General features: G+C 42.8%; 3 protein-coding genes across 9 annotated transcripts in view; 1 reads left to right on the forward strand and 2 right to left on the reverse strand.

The window, feature by feature from the left end:
* The window catches only part of LOC117464792 (protein outspread), a 51,096-nt gene extending 41,045 nt beyond the window's left edge, over positions 1-10,051 (forward strand). For 5 of the 7 annotated variants that reach the window (XM_034107474.1, XM_034107477.1, XM_034107479.1 and 2 more), the window contains 9 exons: positions 806-4,534; positions 5,538-5,685; positions 5,774-5,879; positions 6,203-6,362; positions 6,444-6,551; positions 6,631-6,717; positions 6,799-6,961; positions 7,498-7,583; positions 8,692-10,051. In XM_034107474.1, coding sequence (XP_033963365.1) covers positions 806-4,534; positions 5,538-5,685; positions 5,774-5,879; positions 6,203-6,362; positions 6,444-6,551; positions 6,631-6,717; positions 6,799-6,961; positions 7,498-7,583; positions 8,692-8,763 — 4,659 coding nt within the window. In that variant the 3' untranslated portion in view covers positions 8,764-10,051. Of the gene's footprint in view, positions 1-805; positions 4,535-5,537; positions 5,686-5,773; positions 5,880-6,202; positions 6,363-6,443; positions 6,552-6,630; positions 6,718-6,798; positions 6,962-7,497; positions 7,584-7,832; positions 7,920-8,691 lie in introns of all 7 variants that reach the window. The other 2 variants (XM_034107475.2, XM_034107476.1) reach the window with 2 other exon arrangements.
* A 31-nt stretch (positions 10,052-10,082) lies between these two features.
* LOC117464974 (toll-like receptor 13) lies at positions 10,083-15,995 on the reverse strand. The gene is made up of 7 exons (XM_034107789.2): positions 15,959-15,995; positions 14,421-15,268; positions 13,777-14,336; positions 13,549-13,696; positions 13,087-13,454; positions 12,584-12,677; positions 10,083-12,481 (listed from the first exon to the last, which is right to left on the reverse strand). The coding sequence occupies exons 2-7, from the start codon at positions 15,240-15,242 to the stop codon at positions 11,744-11,746; spliced, it is 2,730 nt and encodes a 909-aa protein (XP_033963680.1). The 5' UTR covers positions 15,243-15,268; positions 15,959-15,995; the 3' UTR covers positions 10,083-11,743.
* A 1,716-nt stretch (positions 15,996-17,711) lies between these two features.
* Positions 17,712-20,016, reverse strand: prr35 (proline rich 35). The gene is made up of 2 exons (XM_034107133.1): positions 18,680-20,016; positions 17,712-18,516 (listed from the first exon to the last, which is right to left on the reverse strand). Exons 1-2 carry the CDS (start codon positions 20,014-20,016, stop codon positions 17,712-17,714), a joined length of 2,142 nt encoding a protein of 713 aa, XP_033963024.1.
* Between the last annotated feature and the right edge of the window lie 654 nt (positions 20,017-20,670).

Consider the following 20,670-nt stretch of genomic DNA (forward strand, 5'->3'; position numbering starts at 1 on the left):
TTGGTTTAGCGACAACATGTACAAATAGCATTCCAACATTTATTAAGAGAAATCAATCCTGAGTCAAACGTGGCACAGTAAAAGTTTGAGATTAAGATTATATGTTTGTTATACGGTAAACTAGCTCATGATATATCGGATGTATTATGTATGGCTACTGTAACTTATATAATATTCTACTAACAGGTGTGGGTGCTTTTATCTCTGAAACTGATACGCATGGTTGTGGTGTTCTTAGCATGAGTTTTCATTAACTGTCTTTTACGGAGTTTCACATCTCCTGGGAAATAATTGATTTGATCCGAAATGCTTGAGGTAAGAAACTTGATCAAGGAGCCTTGCGCTGTGCTTTTTCTCTCTGTCTGCGCACCCTTTCCAAGCTTGATTTCTGCATGCTTATTGGCGTTTCAGAATTGCATACTTTAACTGCTTTTTTACATTGTGCATTTTTAAGTTACTACTATTTGTCATAGAATCAGAATGTCGTTTTTTGTTGAATAAAGCTACTTAACTTTGCGAAAGTTAAGTAGGTGGTCTGCTTTTTATTTATTTTTTATAAATCATTATATCAGTGACCCAGCAAGGTTTTTGTTTTTTTGGAAGGGGGGGGTTTTCATTCGCACCTTTCCATTTTCAAGTCACCTCTGAAAAAGCACAGTGGAAGCTTGGGAAAAGCTTCAAAAGAAAGCTTCAAATCAAGAGAGGAAAACTTATTTTCCTGGTTCCCCCCGAGATGTGGTTCTCCGTATATGGTAGGTGAAATAAGGATGTAATTAATACAATTGTTTCATCAATCTTTTTCAAGAGTGCAACATCCCCTTCCTCTTCACCGCAAAGAGTGCCGTGGCAGCGCCTGCACGCGCTTAATGAAGATTTGCAGGGCGAGTTGGAAACCCAAAAGCAAAAGCAGGATCTTGCTCAGCAGCAGATTCGGACACTAAAGCGAAGCTACACAGAAGCACAGGATGCGGTAGACCACCACGAGTCTGGTATTCAGGCTCTGCAGACTAAGCTAGCATCTGCAATGGCCGAAATCTGGGCGAGCGAACAGGCTGTTGCCAGAATGCGCAATGAGCTCAAGCTCGAACAGAATCGTTCAAAGGAACAAGAAGATGAATATGGGCGCGGTGAGGCCACACTACGTGCCCAGCTAAAGGACAGTGAGGATAGACTCCGTGAAGTAGAAGCCAGCCTCTTGGAGAGAAACCAGGCCCTCAGGCACCTGGAGCGCCAGCAGGCCCTGCAACGAGACCATGTTAGAGAGATTCAACGGCTCCAGGAGCAGCTGCAAGAGGTCACTGCTAGGATACATGTGACCGAAGAGGGTCAAGCACTAAAGGAGGAGCGCCTGAGGAAGGATCAGCACAGCCTGCAAGAGAGTCATGAGAAGGAAAGGCAGAATCTGTGTCGAAAATTAGCCGAGGCTGAAACTGCACAGAAAGAGATGGAGGTCCGTGTGCTAGAGGCGGAGCAGCAGGTGGACGCCTTGTTAAGAGGCAGGCAGGCTTCTGGGGCAAAAGAAAGCAGGGAGGAAATGCTGAAGTTGCGAGAGGAACTGGCCCAGAAGACCGACATGGTGGAGTCACTAAGGGAGAGTGTGCGCAGGCTAGAAGAAGAGAAAGGCCATCTCACCTGCCGCTGTCAGGAGCTTCTTAACCAGATAGCAGAAGCAGACCGTGAGGTGAACAAGCTTCGCAATCGCCTCGAAACAGAAGAAGCCGATTACTACACCCTAGAGCACTCCTATGAGAGGGCTACTCAAGAGTTTCAGAAAATGAGCCAGTTCCTACGAGAAAAAGAGGAGGAGATCCGGCAGACTAAGGAAATGTATGAGAGGCTGATGGTACGCAAGGAGGAGGATTTGAAAGAAGCCCTTATTAAAATGGCTGCACTTGGCAACAGCTTGGAGGAAACGGAACAGAAGTTGCAAGCGAAGGAGGAGCTTCTTTGTCATACGAGTCAAAATCTCTTGGATAGAGTTGAACCCTGTAGTGCTGAGAAGGACCTGCAGGCCAAGCTTGTTGTTGCAGAGGATCGCATAGCAGAGCTTGAGCAGCATCTCAATGCCCTGCAGCTGGGCTATGCTGACCTACGCATGGAAAGGCAGCACATCCCAGACAAGAGCAAGAAGGCGAGGCTTAAAACCTCCGCCTCCTTAGCAGCGAACACCGATCTCTTACTTACCTATGACAATTCATCCAAGACGGAGAACTCCCAAGATGATAAGGAGTCTCAAGCAAAGAGACCAAGGATACGTTTTTCCACAATTCAGTGCCAGAAATACATAAGTCTCGAGGGCATGGACACTATCAATGCGAGCACCGCGTTTGCAGACACAACACAACTTGTAAACGAGGATGTTAAGGAAGATACCGATTTTAGTAAAGGGAACATCTCTGATATTACTTTCTCTCCCAGTAGTGACCCAGAGAAGTTCATTTCTATCATACACGCCCTAGAGACTAAGCTGCTAGCCACAGAGGATACACTCAGAAACCTCACACAAAATGTAGGGGAGCAATCCAACCAAGCAGAAGATGCATCTCAGGATGATCTGAAGATGACCGACACAAATCCTATCCCCAATAAGGAGTTTAGTAATGGAAGTGGGACACAGAGTAGTGCTGCCAATAAGCATTATGCCAAGGCCCTGTTGTGTGTGGAGAGCAGTCGAGAGAAAGTCAGGACTATTCTTAATGGCTCTCATGTTACCACCGGTTCACAGCTGCACTCATTGTCAGAGATAGAGAACCATTTGTTCAATGCATCACTGTTCATCCGACAAGGACAAACGACCGAGGAGCAGTCGCCAGTTGTCCATGCAAATACGACCCCAGAGACTCTAGATAAAGAAGCTTTGCACCTCTTTGCCAAAACGTTATCGTTCGAGGCGGTTGTTCTGAATAAAATGGCCTTGTTATTACAGACGTCAAAGTCTGACCTCCTACAGTCTCTTGCCGAGATATGGGAAGACTTGGAGAACATTCAACGAGGTGACAAAGAGTGCTTGGCTATAGTGTATGCTGACGTCTTGACCAGGAAGTTGATGTTAGAAAGTTCATTCTGGAAAGAATTGGAGAAAGCTGAGACGGATGTTGCTAAATCCAAAGAGGAAAGTGTTTCAGCTGATGTTGATTCCACAGTTATCTTTAACACTTTAATTAAAGCTGAGCTAGCCTACACTATTCAAAACCTTAAAATGTGCTATGAAGAGAAATTCAAAATACTGAAAAGGGAGATAACTGAAGCTCATGATAACCTGCATCAAAGGGAAATGGCCTTGAAAACAATTATTGAAGCTTCCAAAAGGCCTGATTTGATAAATGTAATAAAAGAAGTCAAAAATAACTTTGAGTTTGGAGAACAAAAGTTAGCAGACATTTCCCCCCCTGAACTAGCGCCCTACATGGAGCAAATTGAAATGGAAGAGGCTAGAGACTTGGCTGAGGAAGTCGTAGACAGACATTTGGCTCGAGAAATGCCATCTTGTGGTATTAATTCTATTGAATCGCTGCAACATGCACATGACGACTTGGCCAACGAGCTTCAAAGACAAGCAAAAATCCTCCATAAGTTTGCTCAAGAGATAGAAAATGGCGGAAACCATCCTAGACTGGCTCAAATGATCCACGGTCTTCTGGGCCACCAAACCTCACATGGTTTAACAAGTACCTCTGTCTGTATGCGCGACGCCCTAATCCAGGCGCAGGTAGTTTATGTGGCATGCAGGTTACAGGCCATGCATGAACAAGACTTGGGCTGGTGCAAACAGACGGGTCAAAACATGGATGCTCTTGTCCAACAGCACGCCCGAAAAGTCAACGCAATCCAAGAAAATTATGAAGCATCATTAAAGGAGGAGCGCCTGACTTTAACACAAGCCGTTTCCACTCTCAAGAAGGAGAACCATACGCTTAAGAGTGAGATCAGCAAACGTGTGAACCAGCTTTCACAGCAGCAGGACCAACTGGCTCTCCTGGAGGAGCGTTTCCAGAAGGACACTGAAGAGCTGAAACAGAGGCATACGCACGAGCTAAGCCAAGCTGAGAAAGGCCGTGCCTCCACAGAGCTGGCCCTCATGGACACTACAGCTGACACTCAGCAAAAGCTAGAAGTCCTGCTGGTGGACATGGAAACCATGGAGGGGCGGCACGAGGGTCACGTGAGGAAACTGGAAGAGCAGTTTGAACAGCGGATCTGTGAGCTCCAGCAAATCCACAAAGGGGAGATTGAAAAGTTACATTCCCAGTATGTGGAAAACGTTCAATGTATCCAACAGCACAATCAAGGTCTTGAGGTTTCCCACTCGCCTCCTTGTGACGAGGCCCCTACACCAATGGATGAGGAGGAGCAGGGGAAGGGGGAGGATGCACATACCAGGTCCGAGGTGGACTCCATGCTGGTTCTGAAGGACCGGATCCAGGAGCTGGAGGCTCAGATGAGCACCATGAAGGACGAACTGGAGAACAAGCACCTCGAAGGAGATGTGGCCAGCCTGAGAGAGAAATACCAGAGAGACTTTGAGAGTCTTAAGGTTTTTGCTCTTTCATTATACTGTAGTGATTTTTTTGGTTGTACATAAGTGAGTGTATTAGATTGAAAGTAAGATAGCATCATAACAAGCTGCTTTTGTCCATATCTACTAATATGCACAGAGCGATTGAATTGGCTTCTTTCGAGATTGTTTGTAAATCTCTGAGTCTTGCATCATAGATAGTTTGCTTACATCGCTAGAGCCATACTAGCTGCATGTTTCTAGGGTTTGTAAGGTTAGGCGCTTTCATCCACCCATTTGGCTACCCTGACTTTAGATTTACAGCCAATAGCCAGTCAAGAGTATCATCATTTTATTGTGATTGGTAGGACATTTTCCACAGCCATCCGTGGTACCCAGGTGATGAACCCGAATGGCTGTGGTGACGCCCTGAATCATCCTGTTGTCTCATAAACGTTTGGACGAATTGTCAATTTGTCCAACACATCATTTTATGACCAAATACCTGCAAAACTAACTTGAAACTGCAGGCGTTAATGCTCTCTGTAGTTGGTGCAGAACTCATGGAAATACAAGTTTGGCATTATATCGACCAAACCGATCAGGGTGGGACATCCCTGGTAGATTTACATAACAAAGCAAGGAAATATGTTGAAGGTTGTTTCTTCTTAAGTACAATCCTGAATGTTAAAATTGTAACATGGCTCAATTGCCACAAACATTGGGCATTAACAGACAAACTATTTCCTACATTCAATTATAGAAGGAGGTGCAGTCTATTAATGACAAAAAGGCAGTCTATGATGGATTAAAATGTCACAGCTTTACCTCACTCTCTTACATAGCTGGGCTTCACGTCATTAAAGCTTGCATGGATGCTATCACTGATTTTGCATGACACCATGTAGCCTAGTGAATGATGATTAATAATATATATAATAGGTATTGGACTTCATGAATAGTCACACATTAGATTATACTGTCGCTGGTAAATGCAAAGGTCATTTTGCAATAACATATTGTGTATCCGTTCTTCCTCTAGGCTACGTGTGAACGTGGCTTTGCAACAATGGAAGACACACACCACAAGGTGATAAATGACCTCCAGAGGCAGCATCAGAGGGAGATCGCAAAACTTATGGAAGAGAGAGAGAGACTTTTGGCTGAGGAGACTGCTGCCACAATTGCTGGTAATTAAACCGTTTTTTCACCCGTGATTTCTACACTTTAAACAAAACCAGCGTACAATAATTAAATGTGATTCCTTTTGAAATGTAGCTATTGAAGCAATGAAGAATGCACACAAGGAGGAACTGAACAAGACCCACCGTTCCCAACTGAGCGGACTGAACGCTGACATTGATGAACTGCGCTTACAATACGAGTATGTTTTGAATACGAAAGCTATTAAGATATTCCATGTTAAAGAGTTAAATATAAAAAAATTAAATCTCTATTTAGGTTTAAGAGCCCTGAGGTTTAAACAAGTGTTTGTGTTAATAGTACTACTTCGGTGGATTTGCAGATAATCCTTATGTTGTTGCAGGATTGGCAATTATAAGAATTTGGCAGCGGCTGGAAAACTGGAGAAAATAAAAGCTTTTAAGGAAAATCCCTTTTTTATGATTAGGTCCACCTCATTCTAGACTTGTTTGGTCAACATCAAATGAGAACTGTGGTTAATATTGTGATGACGTGCCTGTCCAGGGAGGAGCTGCAGTCGATCCACAGAGAACTGGAGGTGCTGTCGGAGCAGTACTCTCAGAAATGTCTGGAGAACGCTCACCTGGCCCAGGCCCTGGAGGCCGAGAGGCAGGCCCTCAGGCAGTGTCAGAGAGAGAACCAGGAGCTCAACGCTCACAACCAGGTTGGATTGCACACACGCACATGTACCTGTAAAGATCATTTCTGTCCATGGATTTAAACTCAACTTTATTCTCTCCAACAGGAACTAAACAACCGACTGACTACAGAGATCACTCGGATGCGCTCCTGCTTCAGTGGAGAAACGGCAATGTCACCACTTACCCAGGGAAAAGATGTGTATGAACTTGAGGTATGTCTAAACACAAACAATGCACACTTGCAGTAAGGATTGGAACTTTTGCCGTATGACCGTTCTGCCCATCTTGTAGGTGTTGCTACGAATTAAGGAGTCGGAGATCCAGTATCTTAAGCAGGAGATCCACTCTTTGAAAGATGAACTGCAGTCTGCTTTAAGGGTAAGCAAAACCAATCTTTAGATAGATAACATATTCATGTTTGTGTATTTTAGTAATGCTGCATTGATGACTTTTCAACAGGACAAGAAGTATGCCACAGAAAAATATAAAGACATCTACACAGAGCTCAGCATTGTGAAAGCAAAGGCTGACTGCGACATCAGCAAACTGAAGGAGAAGCTGCTCATTGCAACAGAAGCTTTAGGAGAGAGGAACGTCGATGGAACGGTCACCCCTGGATACGGTAAATACGAAGTTTAACCTTATTTTACATCCCATTGGATTTACCAAAACATTTCATACCATTTCTAAAGCTTGATAAATAATTTAGCCAGTCAGGGGGAAAATACTGTATTATAGTTTTTCACGAGATAGGGAAATGTAAACAATGTTTAAATATACATTTTAAAATGGTGTGCATATACAGGACATGGTTAACTGTATCAAAGAGCGACAGAATCGCCCTGTTTGTGCTCCATGTAATTTATTATGATATCTTTGGATTTGACATATCAAATCAAATCAAGTTTTATTTATATAGCACATTTTTAAAACGATTTTTGGTCGAGCCAAAGTGCTGTACATACAATAAAAACACTTTACAATAAAAACACTTTACAACGACATAAAGGTGAAGCTCATTTTGAGGTCAGCATCATTAACCCTTAAATGCATGTTTTTCATTGCTATCCCTGTATAGAGAACCCCAGGTGCACTGAACCTCTATAAGGTTCATATTAAACTATTTTGGCTAAACTGTAGTGCTTTTTTATTTTTTAGATATCATGAAATCAAAAAGTAATCCAGAATTCCTGAAAAAGGAACGATCAAACGCCGCCAAGCAATCAAGAGGCCTAAGGTCAAAGGTAAGTGTCAAGTTCAATACAAAATGTCCCTTATTTACAGGCATCTGTCCCAAATTCAAACATACACATGGAGTAAATCCACACACTTTTAAGCTGCCACTTGAGTTGCTGTGTATTGTAAAGTTGTCGTGTAGACTTCATCACTGTCGATCGTTCCACCACACACTGTGTTGCGCAGTTGCTCAGGACATTTTGACTGAAAGTCTCTTGTCCTGTAAGTTTTGTCATCTTGTCTATTTTGTCTATCAGTCTGTCATTGAACAGGCATCATGGGACAGCTGACACTCCCATTGTGGGGTGATTCCCCCCCAACCCCCGCCCCAAGATGTTCTGTAGGTACAGCATGATGTAGCCCAAAGCATGCCCCTACCACCCTCGCATGATCTCCCCTCCCTCCCCCTTAACCAACTCGCCGTATCACAGACCTTGAGCATTAGCAAGCTAGAAGTTTTTGAAAAACCTTTTTGATACTGCTCAAAATCAGGTGAATGTAAAGCTACAGCCTGCTGATTAGCTTAGCTTAGCATAATGACTGGGGAAAAGGGAAACCTCTGTAGCCAGGTGAAAACCAATATGCTGACAAACCCCTTTTTAAAGCTCACAAATGAAAACATGATATAATTGGTACACACACTGAAGTTTAACATACACATCAAGCAAAAAATCTAATTGTGCTAGGTAGTGAGCTTTAAATGTTGGCATGTTGGCAGATTGTGTGTTGTTGTTTTTGGACCAAGCCAGTCTAGGTGTTACTTTATAAATCAAACTAGTAAGGATATAGAGTTTTAGTTTACATATATATTGTATTTAATGATGTAACCTGTGTATTTACTGCCAAACTGACACTTTTATTGTAAAAACCTTGTCTGTAATTGTTGTCTGTCTGTGAGTTTTGAATGTATGTGTGCATTGTGTGCACTCTGTGTGGAGTGAACCTATTCCAGCATAACACTTTTTTTCGTAGATCGCACATTAAAATATAGTGTGCTGTCCATATCAGAAAAACACAACTGTTTTGTGATGTCTCTTGTTTTCTGCACACATGCGTTTGTCAACTATGAAGAATAAAATAACCTTCTTTTCTCTTCTTCTTCTTCTTCTTCTTCAGAGCCTGAAAGAGGGACTTACGGTGCTGGAGCGTATGAAGCTTTTTGAGGCAAAAGATTCCAAAAAGATTTAAATTTTTAAGAATTTGCAGTTTCAGTTTTTCTTCCTGACCTCAGTTTTCGGTCAGATGGTACGGCCATGCCAGCATTTGCTGAAGACTTGTATAGGAAATGGAAACAAATCTGTTATGGTCAAAACCAAGACCTGCTGCTTCCATCCCTCTTATTAGTGGTCATATTTTTGTTAGATTTTTTTTGTGAAAGTGAAACACTTTCATTGAATCAATCCTGTGTAATTTTTCTTTTTAAGAATCCATAGACGTATAATCTGTCCAACATGGAGATGTGTCAAATAAGCTGTGAGAGGAATACATGCCTTTTTATTGATCCTCTATAATGCCAAAACGACAGCAATACACAGTATAAATAATATATATTTCCCAATATGAATTAAGTATCTGCTGTATTTTATTATTGTTACAGTTTCTATATCTAATAATTTTGTATGTGTTTAATGTTGCACCAGTTCTGTTGTACATAACTACTGGATATATGTTAGAGTAAGGTTTGCTATTGATTTTTGGGGCATCTGCTGTACTATAACTATGGTTTGATTGATAGTGGAAAACAATGTGATGCTAACTTGCTTATGTATGAGAGTTTTATAAAAATGGAGTGTCTGTGTGTGAAGGGGGATATAGAGGGGTGGGATTGCACTTATCACTTGACTACTTGAGGAAGCTTTGTTTTATTTGTCTCAAACTGGTGTAGTGACTTCAAGTAATTTATTGCAGTGCAACCAAACACCCTAACTTCTGTCAAATTTAGTGGAAAACCGTGACTGGACTTTTTTTTCTTTGAACCTGGATTTGTGTTTGCTCAGTTTTGATTAGCGTGAAAATATCATCTCCGAAAACAGGAACTGTTTAGGACGTTGCATGACTGTAAAGTACCTTTTTGAATTTCAGAATGGTCATGTTGCCTCTTTTTCCTACTTTTTTGCTTCAGTGTGGAACTCTTTAACACTGCTAAGCTTTGCTTTGCAAGTCCTACTGTTTAGGTGTTGAGATTGAAATGTTTTACTGTAAGTCTTGAAGCACTTGGCCCAATCCCTGACCTCTCACTGAAATCTAGTCGTGCCTCAACTGAGTGAAGAATATAAACATCCATGAAACCTGTGCAGCTATGGATACACACTGTATAGTATTCAAACCATGCCTTGTATATATATATATGCTACACGGAAGACTTCTGTGTGTTGTTTAAAACTTGGACCTTGCTCACTAGCTCTATATTAAATATATATGAATATTTTTTATTTTCATTTGAATGTATAACGTCAAATAAATGAAGTGTTTGGAAGTTTTGGAGTTATATTTTTATTTTTTCGACACTTTTTTTTATTGAAGACTCCTTAGTCAACTGTCGTAGATTTAGCATTTTTTCCAACACAACAGTAATGTTAAAGCAATAGAACAAATGAATATATTTTTATTTGTAATGCTAGCTTTTATGGTATAAAATGACCTTTAATCCTTTTTTTTTTTAAACAAATTGGTTCAGCCTACAGAATGCTTGAAATGTAAAATGGACTTAACTGCCCTTACAGTGAATTTTCTTGCTACATATTTCTCCTTTTTCTCATGAAAAAATACATAAAACAAAGAGCATTTCATAAAAACAGCGCACACAAAACTTTAAAAGCCAAAAGAAAAAGGTAATTACAGTGAAATTATAGAACTTTTCCTCACTTTTTATGTGGAAACCAACTTCATATATCAAGACTTAATGCACTCTATTATTAACAGACTATTATAATCTTCTCCGGAAAGTACCCTGCTGTGAGCATGTTCCACTTTTTACTAGGCAGCAATGATGTCAACAAGAAGTGAGCCACAACTAAATAAAAACAAAACGTTTAACCAGTGGCGAGCCGCCAGGGCCCTCTAGGCCCTCTGTGAGGGCCTAAGATATTCTAAAAAATAATATTTGAAAACATTAAAAAAATTACATTAAATATATTTTTTAATATTTTGTTGTTACATTTTTCATTAGTTTTACCAAAATAACTTTCCAAAGAAATAAATCCTTCGAATCTGCCTGTTCAGTTTCTGTTCTCTGTACATTCACAGAGGGCCAGCTATAGTAACTCAACGAGAGAGTAATGTCAAATGACAGTACAATTGACCAATCATATCTTCCCTCTAAATGGGCGGGCTTTATTTTCGCGGACTTTATGACAAGTTCCGCCCGCTGTGAGGTCTATGCAAGGGGTGCAGTGACGCGTCCTAAAACCCGGAAGTAAGCTGCGCTCGGATTCCCTCGACAGAAAGCAACGGTGGAAAATAGCTCGAAATAAGGTCTGTGGAAAACGAACCTGTTAGATAAATGCACGTTGTGTTCAGCCGGATAATATCCACATGTCTACCCTACTTTTATTATTTTCGAATCATAAATCTAATCGATAGATTTATGATGGATAGATTTATGATTAGCATAAGTTCGTTCATGATGGCTCACTTCAGTGATAGTGGTGACATCGTTGCGAAATTATTAACAGAGTCATTTTCAAGATTGAGTTACAATGATAAACTGGAGTGGCAAAGGATCAGCTGAATGACCCGCAAGTGCTTCATCCAAAAGGACAGGAGGATGGACTTTGTGTTTCAGTGATTTATCATCAAAGGTAGGCCTAAGTCATTTTCAATGTGGGCTGCCGTGCCGACTTCATTCATTTGTAATTGTTACTTGGCTGTGGGTGCCCCGTCATGATAGGTGTTTATATAAATGATGTTGTTTTGTGTGGTAGAGGGTCGCTGTCATTGATGCGTTTTGCACCCCGGGCCGCTGTTTTGATATTCCGCTGAAGTATACGCTGTGACGTAATATCTCTTATTTTCTTTCGAGGGAAGGGGGGGTCAGAGGGCCTAGGTATAAAAGTCACGGCTCGCCACTGCGTTTAACTCAGTAACTCGAGTAACAACAAATTGCCATATTATGTTGGATTGCATCAATGCATTGAATTAGGGATAGGTTGAATATGTAGCATTCATTCTAGCCAATTAGACGTGCCATATCATGTTCTCCACCTCCTTCTCCCTCCTCCTCCTCTTTGTCCTTCAAAGCATCGACCAGTCTGACCCAGAAGGTGTCCTGCTCCTGTGGTTCCTCCGGCCACAGCAGGTAGGTCTTCTTGCGAACAATCTTGCATAAACGTGTGTAGGGAGACAAGCAGCGTTCAGGTATCTCCTCCAGAAACACCAGCAGCAGGACATCACTGCCATCGTAGAAAAGCCTCAGACTGGCCAGCTGAAACTCCACGGAGCACCACTCGCTTTGCAGGAAATTACGCGTCACCACACAGATGGTGTGGCGAGAACCGTAAATGGCGGCCTCGATGTTCTCCAGGACAGCAGCGCCGGGTCGGAAGTCTCTGTGGTGGAGGCACAGCCGGAGGGGGGGTGCACCTGCAGCAGGCCTCTCCAGGTTGGGAACCAGCTGCTTCATCACCCAGCCCTCATCCTTAGAGCTGTAGGAGATGAATGCATCATACTGGAATTTGGCACTTCTACGTCCACGTAGTTTGGCCCTGAGGACGAGCAGCAGGTAGCGCACAGTGGGGCCCTGTGTGTGCCAGGCCAGACACACGCATACAAACAAAATGTCCACAACAGAGCAGGCGATGAAGAGGGTGAAGGAAACGTATTCAAAGGAGCAAGCCTTTTCGTCAAACTGCCAAAGGAAGGGAGATTTCCTTTCCTTGTCACACCGAAGGTCGTACAGGAAGGACACCTACAAGGGGAACACAATAAAATAAATCTACAGCTTTGTGCTTTTAAGTTAATTTATAACCTACATTAATACTTTTTTGAGAATGTCAGCAGCTTCTTTTACCCTTGTTTGAGTGTTGTGGATGGCCCAGTTCTTGAACCAGGCATTATCACAGTTACAGCTGATCGGGTTGTCTGAAATGTCCAATACAAGCAATCTGGAAACACAGGTAAACACAAAGTTTGACAGTTTTATTCAATTCGAATTTACCCCAAGTACCTCTCCGCCTAGCCTATAAGTGAACACAGTAGCAGTTCCTACATTAAAATGGTTTGCTTACACACTTGCATGTTTAAAACCCCCTTACTGTATTAAATGTTTAGAATTTGTTTTGGTAGTAAGCTATCATGCAGATGGGTTTGTTATGTCTGGACATACTAGTCCTTTCCAATCAATAAAACAACTATGAAAAATCTGATTTGAAAAGCATATCTATCAGATTTGCCTTCAGACTGAATGAGCCATCCTCTCTCCAACTCTTGGCAAGAATACAAATAAGGGTATGTTACAAATGTTTAAATATCCTTTCATGAGTTGCTTGCATTGACATTTTATTGTCTCATCACCTTGGCAGAGCATCCAGCATGTTTTTGTCCACAGTGTGAAGGTGGTTTGACCAAACTTTGATATACTCCAGTGAGTTATCTGGAGGCAGCAGGTTAGCGGGGAGAACATCGAGGGCTGCTCTGAGGGTCAGTTGTTTCAGACTTTTCAGAGGGGAGAATGCTGCGCTCAGGTTGGTCTTTTTCATAGCCACTCCGACTATGAACAAGTTTTGTAAATTGATCAGAGGAACAAAGGCGTCCGGGTGGAATTCTAACATTCTGCTTTGTCCAATCTTGAATGCGAGAAGTCGGCTTTGACCTTTGAAGAAATTTGGTCCAATGACACCAATGCATTCACGTGCGGGCCCCTGGTACCGCATGTCCAGAAACTAAAGATTTGACATGGAAGTTAGACAGATAAAGAGATCATCAGATTGAACAATAAACACTCTTAATATATTACTCTTGAAGAAAATGTCATACCTCAAGGGAAGTAAGGTTGATGAAAGGGGCTTCATTGTGCTTAAAACGGAGGCGGTTGTTGTACAAAACCATTTTCCTCAAATTGGTCAGGCCAGACAGAATATCTGTTGATAGCATCTTTATGCGGTTCCCATTTAAGCTCAAAGATCTAAAGTACAGATGGATGTGTTACATGAGTGGACAGTGAGGAAAGTTAAGACAAGTTGAACACAAAAGCAAACTCCTTACCTGAGGTTGATAAGGTCTTCAAAGGTGTGGCTTTTGATGAAAATGATGATGTTCGAGCTGAGGTTGAGCTTAATTAGCCTCCGCAACTTACTGAAGGGCTTATTGATGTATTTCAGCATGTTGAACTGCAGGTAGAGCTCCTCAAGTTTAATAAGTTTGCTGAATACATTCTTTCTCAACCAACTGATATCATTTTTAATGAGAGACAGGCGAGTCAGCTTCTTCAGAGGGACAAACCAGTTGGGGTCAACGTCACGAACTCTGCAGCTGTCCACGCCTAAACTCGTAAGGTGGTTCAGTCCTAGGAATGTATCTCGCTGAATGTCGGGTGCGTTTCTATTTAGCTGCAGTGTTCTCAGTCCTGGGTAACCATCAAATGTAGTACGAGATATCTGCATCAAACCACAGTTGTTTAGGTAAAGTTTGCTCGTGTTACCCCTGCCCAATGATAACTGGGTAACATGTTCGAGGTTTGCATTATTAATTACCACCATACTTGGAGTGTCACAGTCCATGAGGCTGGAGTTTGTCTCTGGTAACCTGGATCTCTTCAAGTCCACCTGCATTCATTTCAATGTACACAATGTTTTTTTAAAGACATTAAACAAATATGTCGATTTTGCATTAGAATCAAGCGCACAAACCTCAACTCTATCAAGCTGTTCCATTCCTTTCAGCAGCCCGCATATGGTCAATGGAGATTCTTCCAAAGACAGAGAAAACGAGACCCAAGAGAGATTCCTTTTTGTCTCTGCCGAGAGTCCCATCAGCACTTCGGCTTTTACTCCCTCGCAAAGCAGACTTTTCAGCCCGGGGTTGGAGGCAAACACGTCGGACTGTAGCTCCAGCTTTGGGTTGAAGGACAGAGTGATGTGCTGCAGGGCAGGAAAACAGCTCAGATTTATCATCCGGATGCTGTTTGAGAAAAGATCAAGACGCTGAAGAGTAGAAGATCCACTAGAGTCTCCACAGCTGAGACTCTGGAGAATGTTATTGGACAGATCGACATGTTGAATCGCTGGTAGGGAGTTAAAGATAACCGGAGAGATTGTGCCAAGTTTGTTTCGATTCAGAAGCAGGGTTTGTAGCATACTTAGCCCATCAAAGCTACTAGAGTTGATGTGTGAGATGTTGTTTCTGGTAAGGTTGAGTAATTTCAGGACACCCAGGCCTCTGAAGGCTCCTCCTTTCAGATAGGCCAGCTTGTTCTGGCTCATGTCCAGGTATTTAAGCCCAGACAGATGACTCCATGATCCAGGTGGGATGACATTGATCTTGTTCTTGGACATGTTTAGTTTGGTTGTGTTATCTGGGATCTTGCTCAGGACGTCAGTGAGGTTAGCTATGTTCTGGTTGCTGCACCACATGTTGCCAGTCCCGGGGTAGAACATGAAGCAGCTTTTAAAGCCAAAACCACAGCAGCCCGAGGTGTTGAGCAGCAGAAGGAAGAGGGCAGTTCGCACCATCTTTCCCTGAAGGCTCTGTTTGCTGACTGCAACAAGGATATGAAATACAAAAATATTAGTTCATAAATGCGTCATGGGTTAAACAAACCATAATCTCATCATCTTTGCTTGTTGGGGACAACGAAATGCGCTCTCTTAAATACGAGTGGATTTAATCAATTAATGTTCTTTACATTTTGAGAAATCATAAAAAAATGTTGTAATATGTAAGTTCTTGATTTGTGTTTTTTTTAATTGGCAAATATTATGAAAATCGATAAATCTATAAATACATGTTGCATGAAACATGTGAAAAAATGCTGATTTTTAGCCCCTCAAGTTTGGAGATTTCCCGATTGACTTAATTTTAGTAGGGTAAGGGTTTTGGACTGATAAAACAAGACATTTAAATACTTGACATTGAGAAACTGGAATGACAGAAAGGTTTTCATGAAAGTAATTAATATTTGTAGCCCGAACTATAGGCATTTTACCGTGACATTATTTTTTCATAAAAAATATGCCCTTCATGGGGGGAGAAAACACTAATATTCATGTGACACTTTAAAGTTAAATCTAAAATACCTTTTTACTTCTATTACTTTTTTGTTCTTCTTACTTAGAGTACAGGGTTACTTCTTCTTACTATCTTAATATGTAAATAAACTTTGATTTCCTTCAAAATGTAATAATATACAGCATGTTGCAGCCTAAACAATTAGAAAATGTAAACGTACCCTTGTCGTTCTTCTTATGCTGCTTTACTTTACCTAACTGCACTTCCTATTTGAACTGGCTTCAGTTCTCTTTGCATCTCTAAATAAACCCTAATCCTTTTGAGGAAGGATGTTATTGTTTAGATATGTGTATACCACAGTATGTGTATACCCAGCATTTTCACACATCTAGGTTGTGAAATGGTGAGTCATTGTAGATATTATTTAAAGATATACTGATTATTCTGTCTTTGTTTCATATTTAACTAAGAAAAGGCTTTAAATCATGTTTTCCACAAGAGGGCGCTATCTACCTGGATCCTGCATCTCGTGAAGGCACATCAAACATGGTGCGTCAATACTTTAAATGTATAAAATGTCCATATTGGCATTTAGCAAAAACCCTTAAACCAGTCAGAGACACTGTGCCAGCATTTAGATTTTAATTGTTTTGGGGAGACTTACCTTTTAAGAGACCCTAAGTGATACTAAACTGTTCTGTTGTGTCACCTTTACCCACAACTACTGTAACACTTCAGATAAGTAGGCAAATGGAAACAAAACAGTTGTTCAAGCCAATTAACTTTATTATTTGGTGAGAATAAAGATAATTGTTGTATTCATTCAAGTAAATCGAATTGCCCGTGGGCGTTTTGTCGTCCTTCTATGTGATGCTTGAATATTTGTAATACATATATGCATGACGTAAATTACTTTTTGCTACTATTTGTTAGGAAAATAGCTTTGTTTTTATAGAATATAGCAAGTAAAATTACAAACAGATTTACGACTTAATTCAAGACATTCAACCAATATAAAAACTCAATAGATAACTGTTCGATGAGACAGGCATGTTGACCTCTTCATGCTGAACATCCACCGTGGGCTCCTCTGGTCCTGGCGGCTGACCTTTGCCTCCGTGCAGTGGGTGTGAGGGCGGGAAAGGGGCCAGTGGACGTGGGTCAGCCCTGGGGACGACAGGTAGTCCGCCGTTCAGTCCGTGTGGAGCTTGGCCCAGGGGCCCTGACCTTTGCAACGGGGCTCCTTGATCCACGAGCAGAGGCACAGGTGACCCCACTGATGGAGATTTAGCTAAAGGAGCTGCTTCACCTTTAGGACACAGGCTGAGCTGCCAGTATGAGTCTGTTAGTCTCTTATTTAGACTTTAAACGATCGTGATGACAGCCTTATAGTCAAATAAATAATGTTAAAATAGCCTATACATTGTTTTTCCTTTATACAATGTACTCCATTCCCATTTTTCCTTTATTTGTTCATAAGAAATAATGAAACCCTTTGTTTTTTTACTTATTTTATTCAAAGAAATACAGTGTGTATAATACAATTTAGTGTCATGAAGTGAAATAATGGAGTCCAACATGACATCATCCATATAAAAAACATTTACCCTTTTTAACATTTTACTTTATTATATTACAATATTTACACATTCATTCAAAGAATTGTCTCTCAGCGTGATTTTCATGGACTTAACAGTTCATGGAAGTTACTGTTAAGTGCTGACATTACCTCAAAATATTTTTTAGGATAATCTTATTGTAACAATCAATGTAGTGCATTTTGTAAGACTTCTTTTCAAAATTCATTCCCGGTTTGTCTTATAAGGTGCAACATGTTTGAGGTCTTTTTGACGTTAAACTGAGGATGAGGCAGTCCTCCTCAAAGCCAGTGAAATGTGAAGGCATGCCAGTAATAATGGGCATTTAAACATCTGTATTCGAGTCACTTATAATACAGTCAGATGACCAATAGTTCAATTGTCAGTAGCCGTGAAAGGGCTCGGAGGATGGGCTTCTAGTCGCTGTATAGACAGGGGCCTCTTTGGGGTTTTGGCGGAGGAAGGGATATCGGTGAACACCACTGATCGTCCGTCGGGGCAAAGCAATACGCTGGAGTCCGCCTCACACTTGGTGGTTCTGCTCGGCCACAAAGCCTCAGCAGAACTGGGCCTCATGCCGAGACCACCGGGAGAGAGATCCTCTGAGTTCACTGCCGACGCCTGACTCATCTTGATCAGCATGTCCAAAGACTGCTTACGACTCTCCAGCGACGCCTTCATCGCCTTCCTCTCATTCTCTTCTTCCTCCTTTTTCTCTTCCATCTCCTCATCCTCCTCTTCTGTCTCTGTGGCGTTGTCTTTACCGTCCTCTCTTGTGCTGCGATCTCCAACCACATCCGTCTGGTCCCTCTTCACCGACAGGTCGAGGGGTCCGTCGCTCTGGCGAGAAGACCTCTCCAGAGCCGTGTGGATGTGGGAAAGCTCGCTGCGTATTTTCCCCAGGTGTTCCCAGAGGTGACGCTGGGCGGGAATGTCCTCTTTCTCCAGGTGGGAGATCTTGCGCTCAGCCTCCTGGTACTCCTGCAAGGCTTTGGAGAGGTCACTGAGGAGCGCAGCCACAGACTCTGAAGCCCCCTCCCCTATTGTTCTAGCAGCATTCGGGTCCTGTCTGTTGGGACCCCCACAGGTAGACTGAGAGGATGTTTCACTGCTGGGACTGGTGAGATGTTCGCTGTACCACAGATCAGTATGCCGTGTCGGCAGCTGAGCATCCTGTAAACTGAGGATACGAAAGGTTTAGGACTTTTGCATTTTTAGATATGTAACATTTAAAACTACAAATCAACCATTTGAGTTATTCACTTTAGATAATGATGGATAAAAGTGACATTTGTACTGCGACTTGATAAAATAAGGAAATTGTATTGACTTGAAATCCTTACCTTCCATGGAAGAGAAGTTTGTCTGCTGTCATGTTCAGATTTGATGCAGTCTGAATATTCTTCAGAAGGTCCAAAGCAAAACCACCCACGTTCGGCTTCTTCTCCACAGGTGCCTCATGGTTCCCAATTGGGGCCCCTGTCCTTTTGAGGCACCAATTTGCTTTGCCTTCCTTGGCTGTAGTCTGCAGTTTATCAGCCAACCTGTACCCGTGTTCGTGGGAGTCCCTCTGAGGCGACACCCAGCCAGCAGGGGAGACAGTGGCTGCCCCTGGCCGCAGAGCAGGCACTTTCCACAGATTTACTTTAGGCTGAAAACCAGACGAGGGACTCGCTTCTAGACTGTTTGTGGACGTCTTGAGCGCTTTGCTGGCGTCGCTTTGACCCAAGGCCGGTCCGAACGCGTGCTCACACAGGAAGGGGTAGTAGAGGCGAGGGGGGATAAGAGCTCTGTCTGTGTGGGTGCTCGAGGCCGAGTGCATCAGCTGAGCGGCCGACGCCAGGAAGGGAAGCTGGGCGAGCTGAGCGTGGGTCTGGGCGGCGGTGGCGGCAGCGGGAATAGCTGAGTTCATGTAGGAGAAGAGGCTGGGGGTGATCGGGTAACCCATCCCGAGCAATGACAGGTTGAGTCCAGTGGGATCCTGGTAATCCATCAGGTTTGGCGGAGGAGGGTAACAGGGGATTGAACTACCTTCACCTTTGGCCTTCGTGTGGCTGGACGCCAACAGCCGCCACTGCTCCGACAGCAGACTGGGAGCAGTCAGATATGCCTTGGATAGCTTGTAGTGTTTCAGCTGGGCTTCCACTTCTACTGAGCGCGCTCTTAAAAGCTGATCTTCCAGGGAGAGCATATCGGCCATCAGAAGCTCAGACTCTGGCTGTTTGATTTTCTTGGTAGTGCACTCTGCAGCGTCTCCTCTCTCTTTCCTCAACCCAGTGACCTCTAATCGCTCTCCTCGTCCTCCTTCTTCCTCATCTTCTGCTCCCTGGCTTTCCCTGTCCTCACCCTCCTCCTCCAAGGACTTTCGTTCCTCAGTCTGTGTCATCTCTATGCCATATTTGCCATGTGCCTGCTGAAGGGGTCGTAGCTGTTCTGGGTGCAGGATGTTGCCCTTTTTATACGGCCAGTCGGACTCTATGAGCAGGGACAGGGAGTTCTTGCACAGGCTGTACTTCATGTGGTTGTACAGGTGGGACTTCTCCATGCAGGTGAACGGGCACTGGAAGCATTTGTAGTTGTATGGTTTGCCCCAGGGCCGGGGAATGTAGTGAGGCTTCTTAGGCTTGCGTTCCTTGTGTTTGCTGATGGACGTCACTTTACAAGCGTCGTCCTTGGACATGATTGAGTCTTGATTTTTTAAAGATTAAATTGTAATAAAATGGTGATGATTCAAGACAGATTTTAAGATTGTATGTCTTTCGTGCCAGGGTTCATTTCATTGTTTATCCTTCTGTTGGGTCGATGAAAAAGAGCATTTCTTGAGCCTGCGAACACATAAGACAGTTTTGTATGAATAAAACGATATTTCAAAAACATCAGCAGATCAGAAGCACCTAAATAACATGTTAACCTATGTATTTGTTCTGAGAAAAAGGAACAGCTTGCAGGAATGCAGATTTGTAAGGAATATAAATATCCACAATAAAGTTATTTGTGCACTGAAGGGTGCTATACATCATTATGCACATATGTGTATTAAGAGAGCACATTTGTTGTCTGCCTGCGCTGAGCGTTGCCACTAACCTAACTGCAGGGAGGCCTAGCTGCTCTGTTCTCACTGTACCTGCCACTACTCATTAGTTCCAGTGCAGCACCAGGCGCTAGCAGGCTACGGGGCAAAACAGGGCCGCCACGGGGGTCTCTGCACCTGTGCGTCGGGCCCTCAAAACACTAACAGCCACGCTTGAGCTTAAGGCCGGACCCTCGGAGGCCGGACCCTCGGAGGCCGGCTACAGGCGCAGTGTGGCCAGGCTGAGGGGCTGCAGGTATGGAG

Source organism: Pseudochaenichthys georgianus, chromosome 19 (genome assembly GCF_902827115.2).
Source record: "Pseudochaenichthys georgianus chromosome 19, fPseGeo1.2, whole genome shotgun sequence".
NCBI classification, from domain to species: Eukaryota; Metazoa; Chordata; class Actinopteri; order Perciformes; family Channichthyidae; genus Pseudochaenichthys; species Pseudochaenichthys georgianus.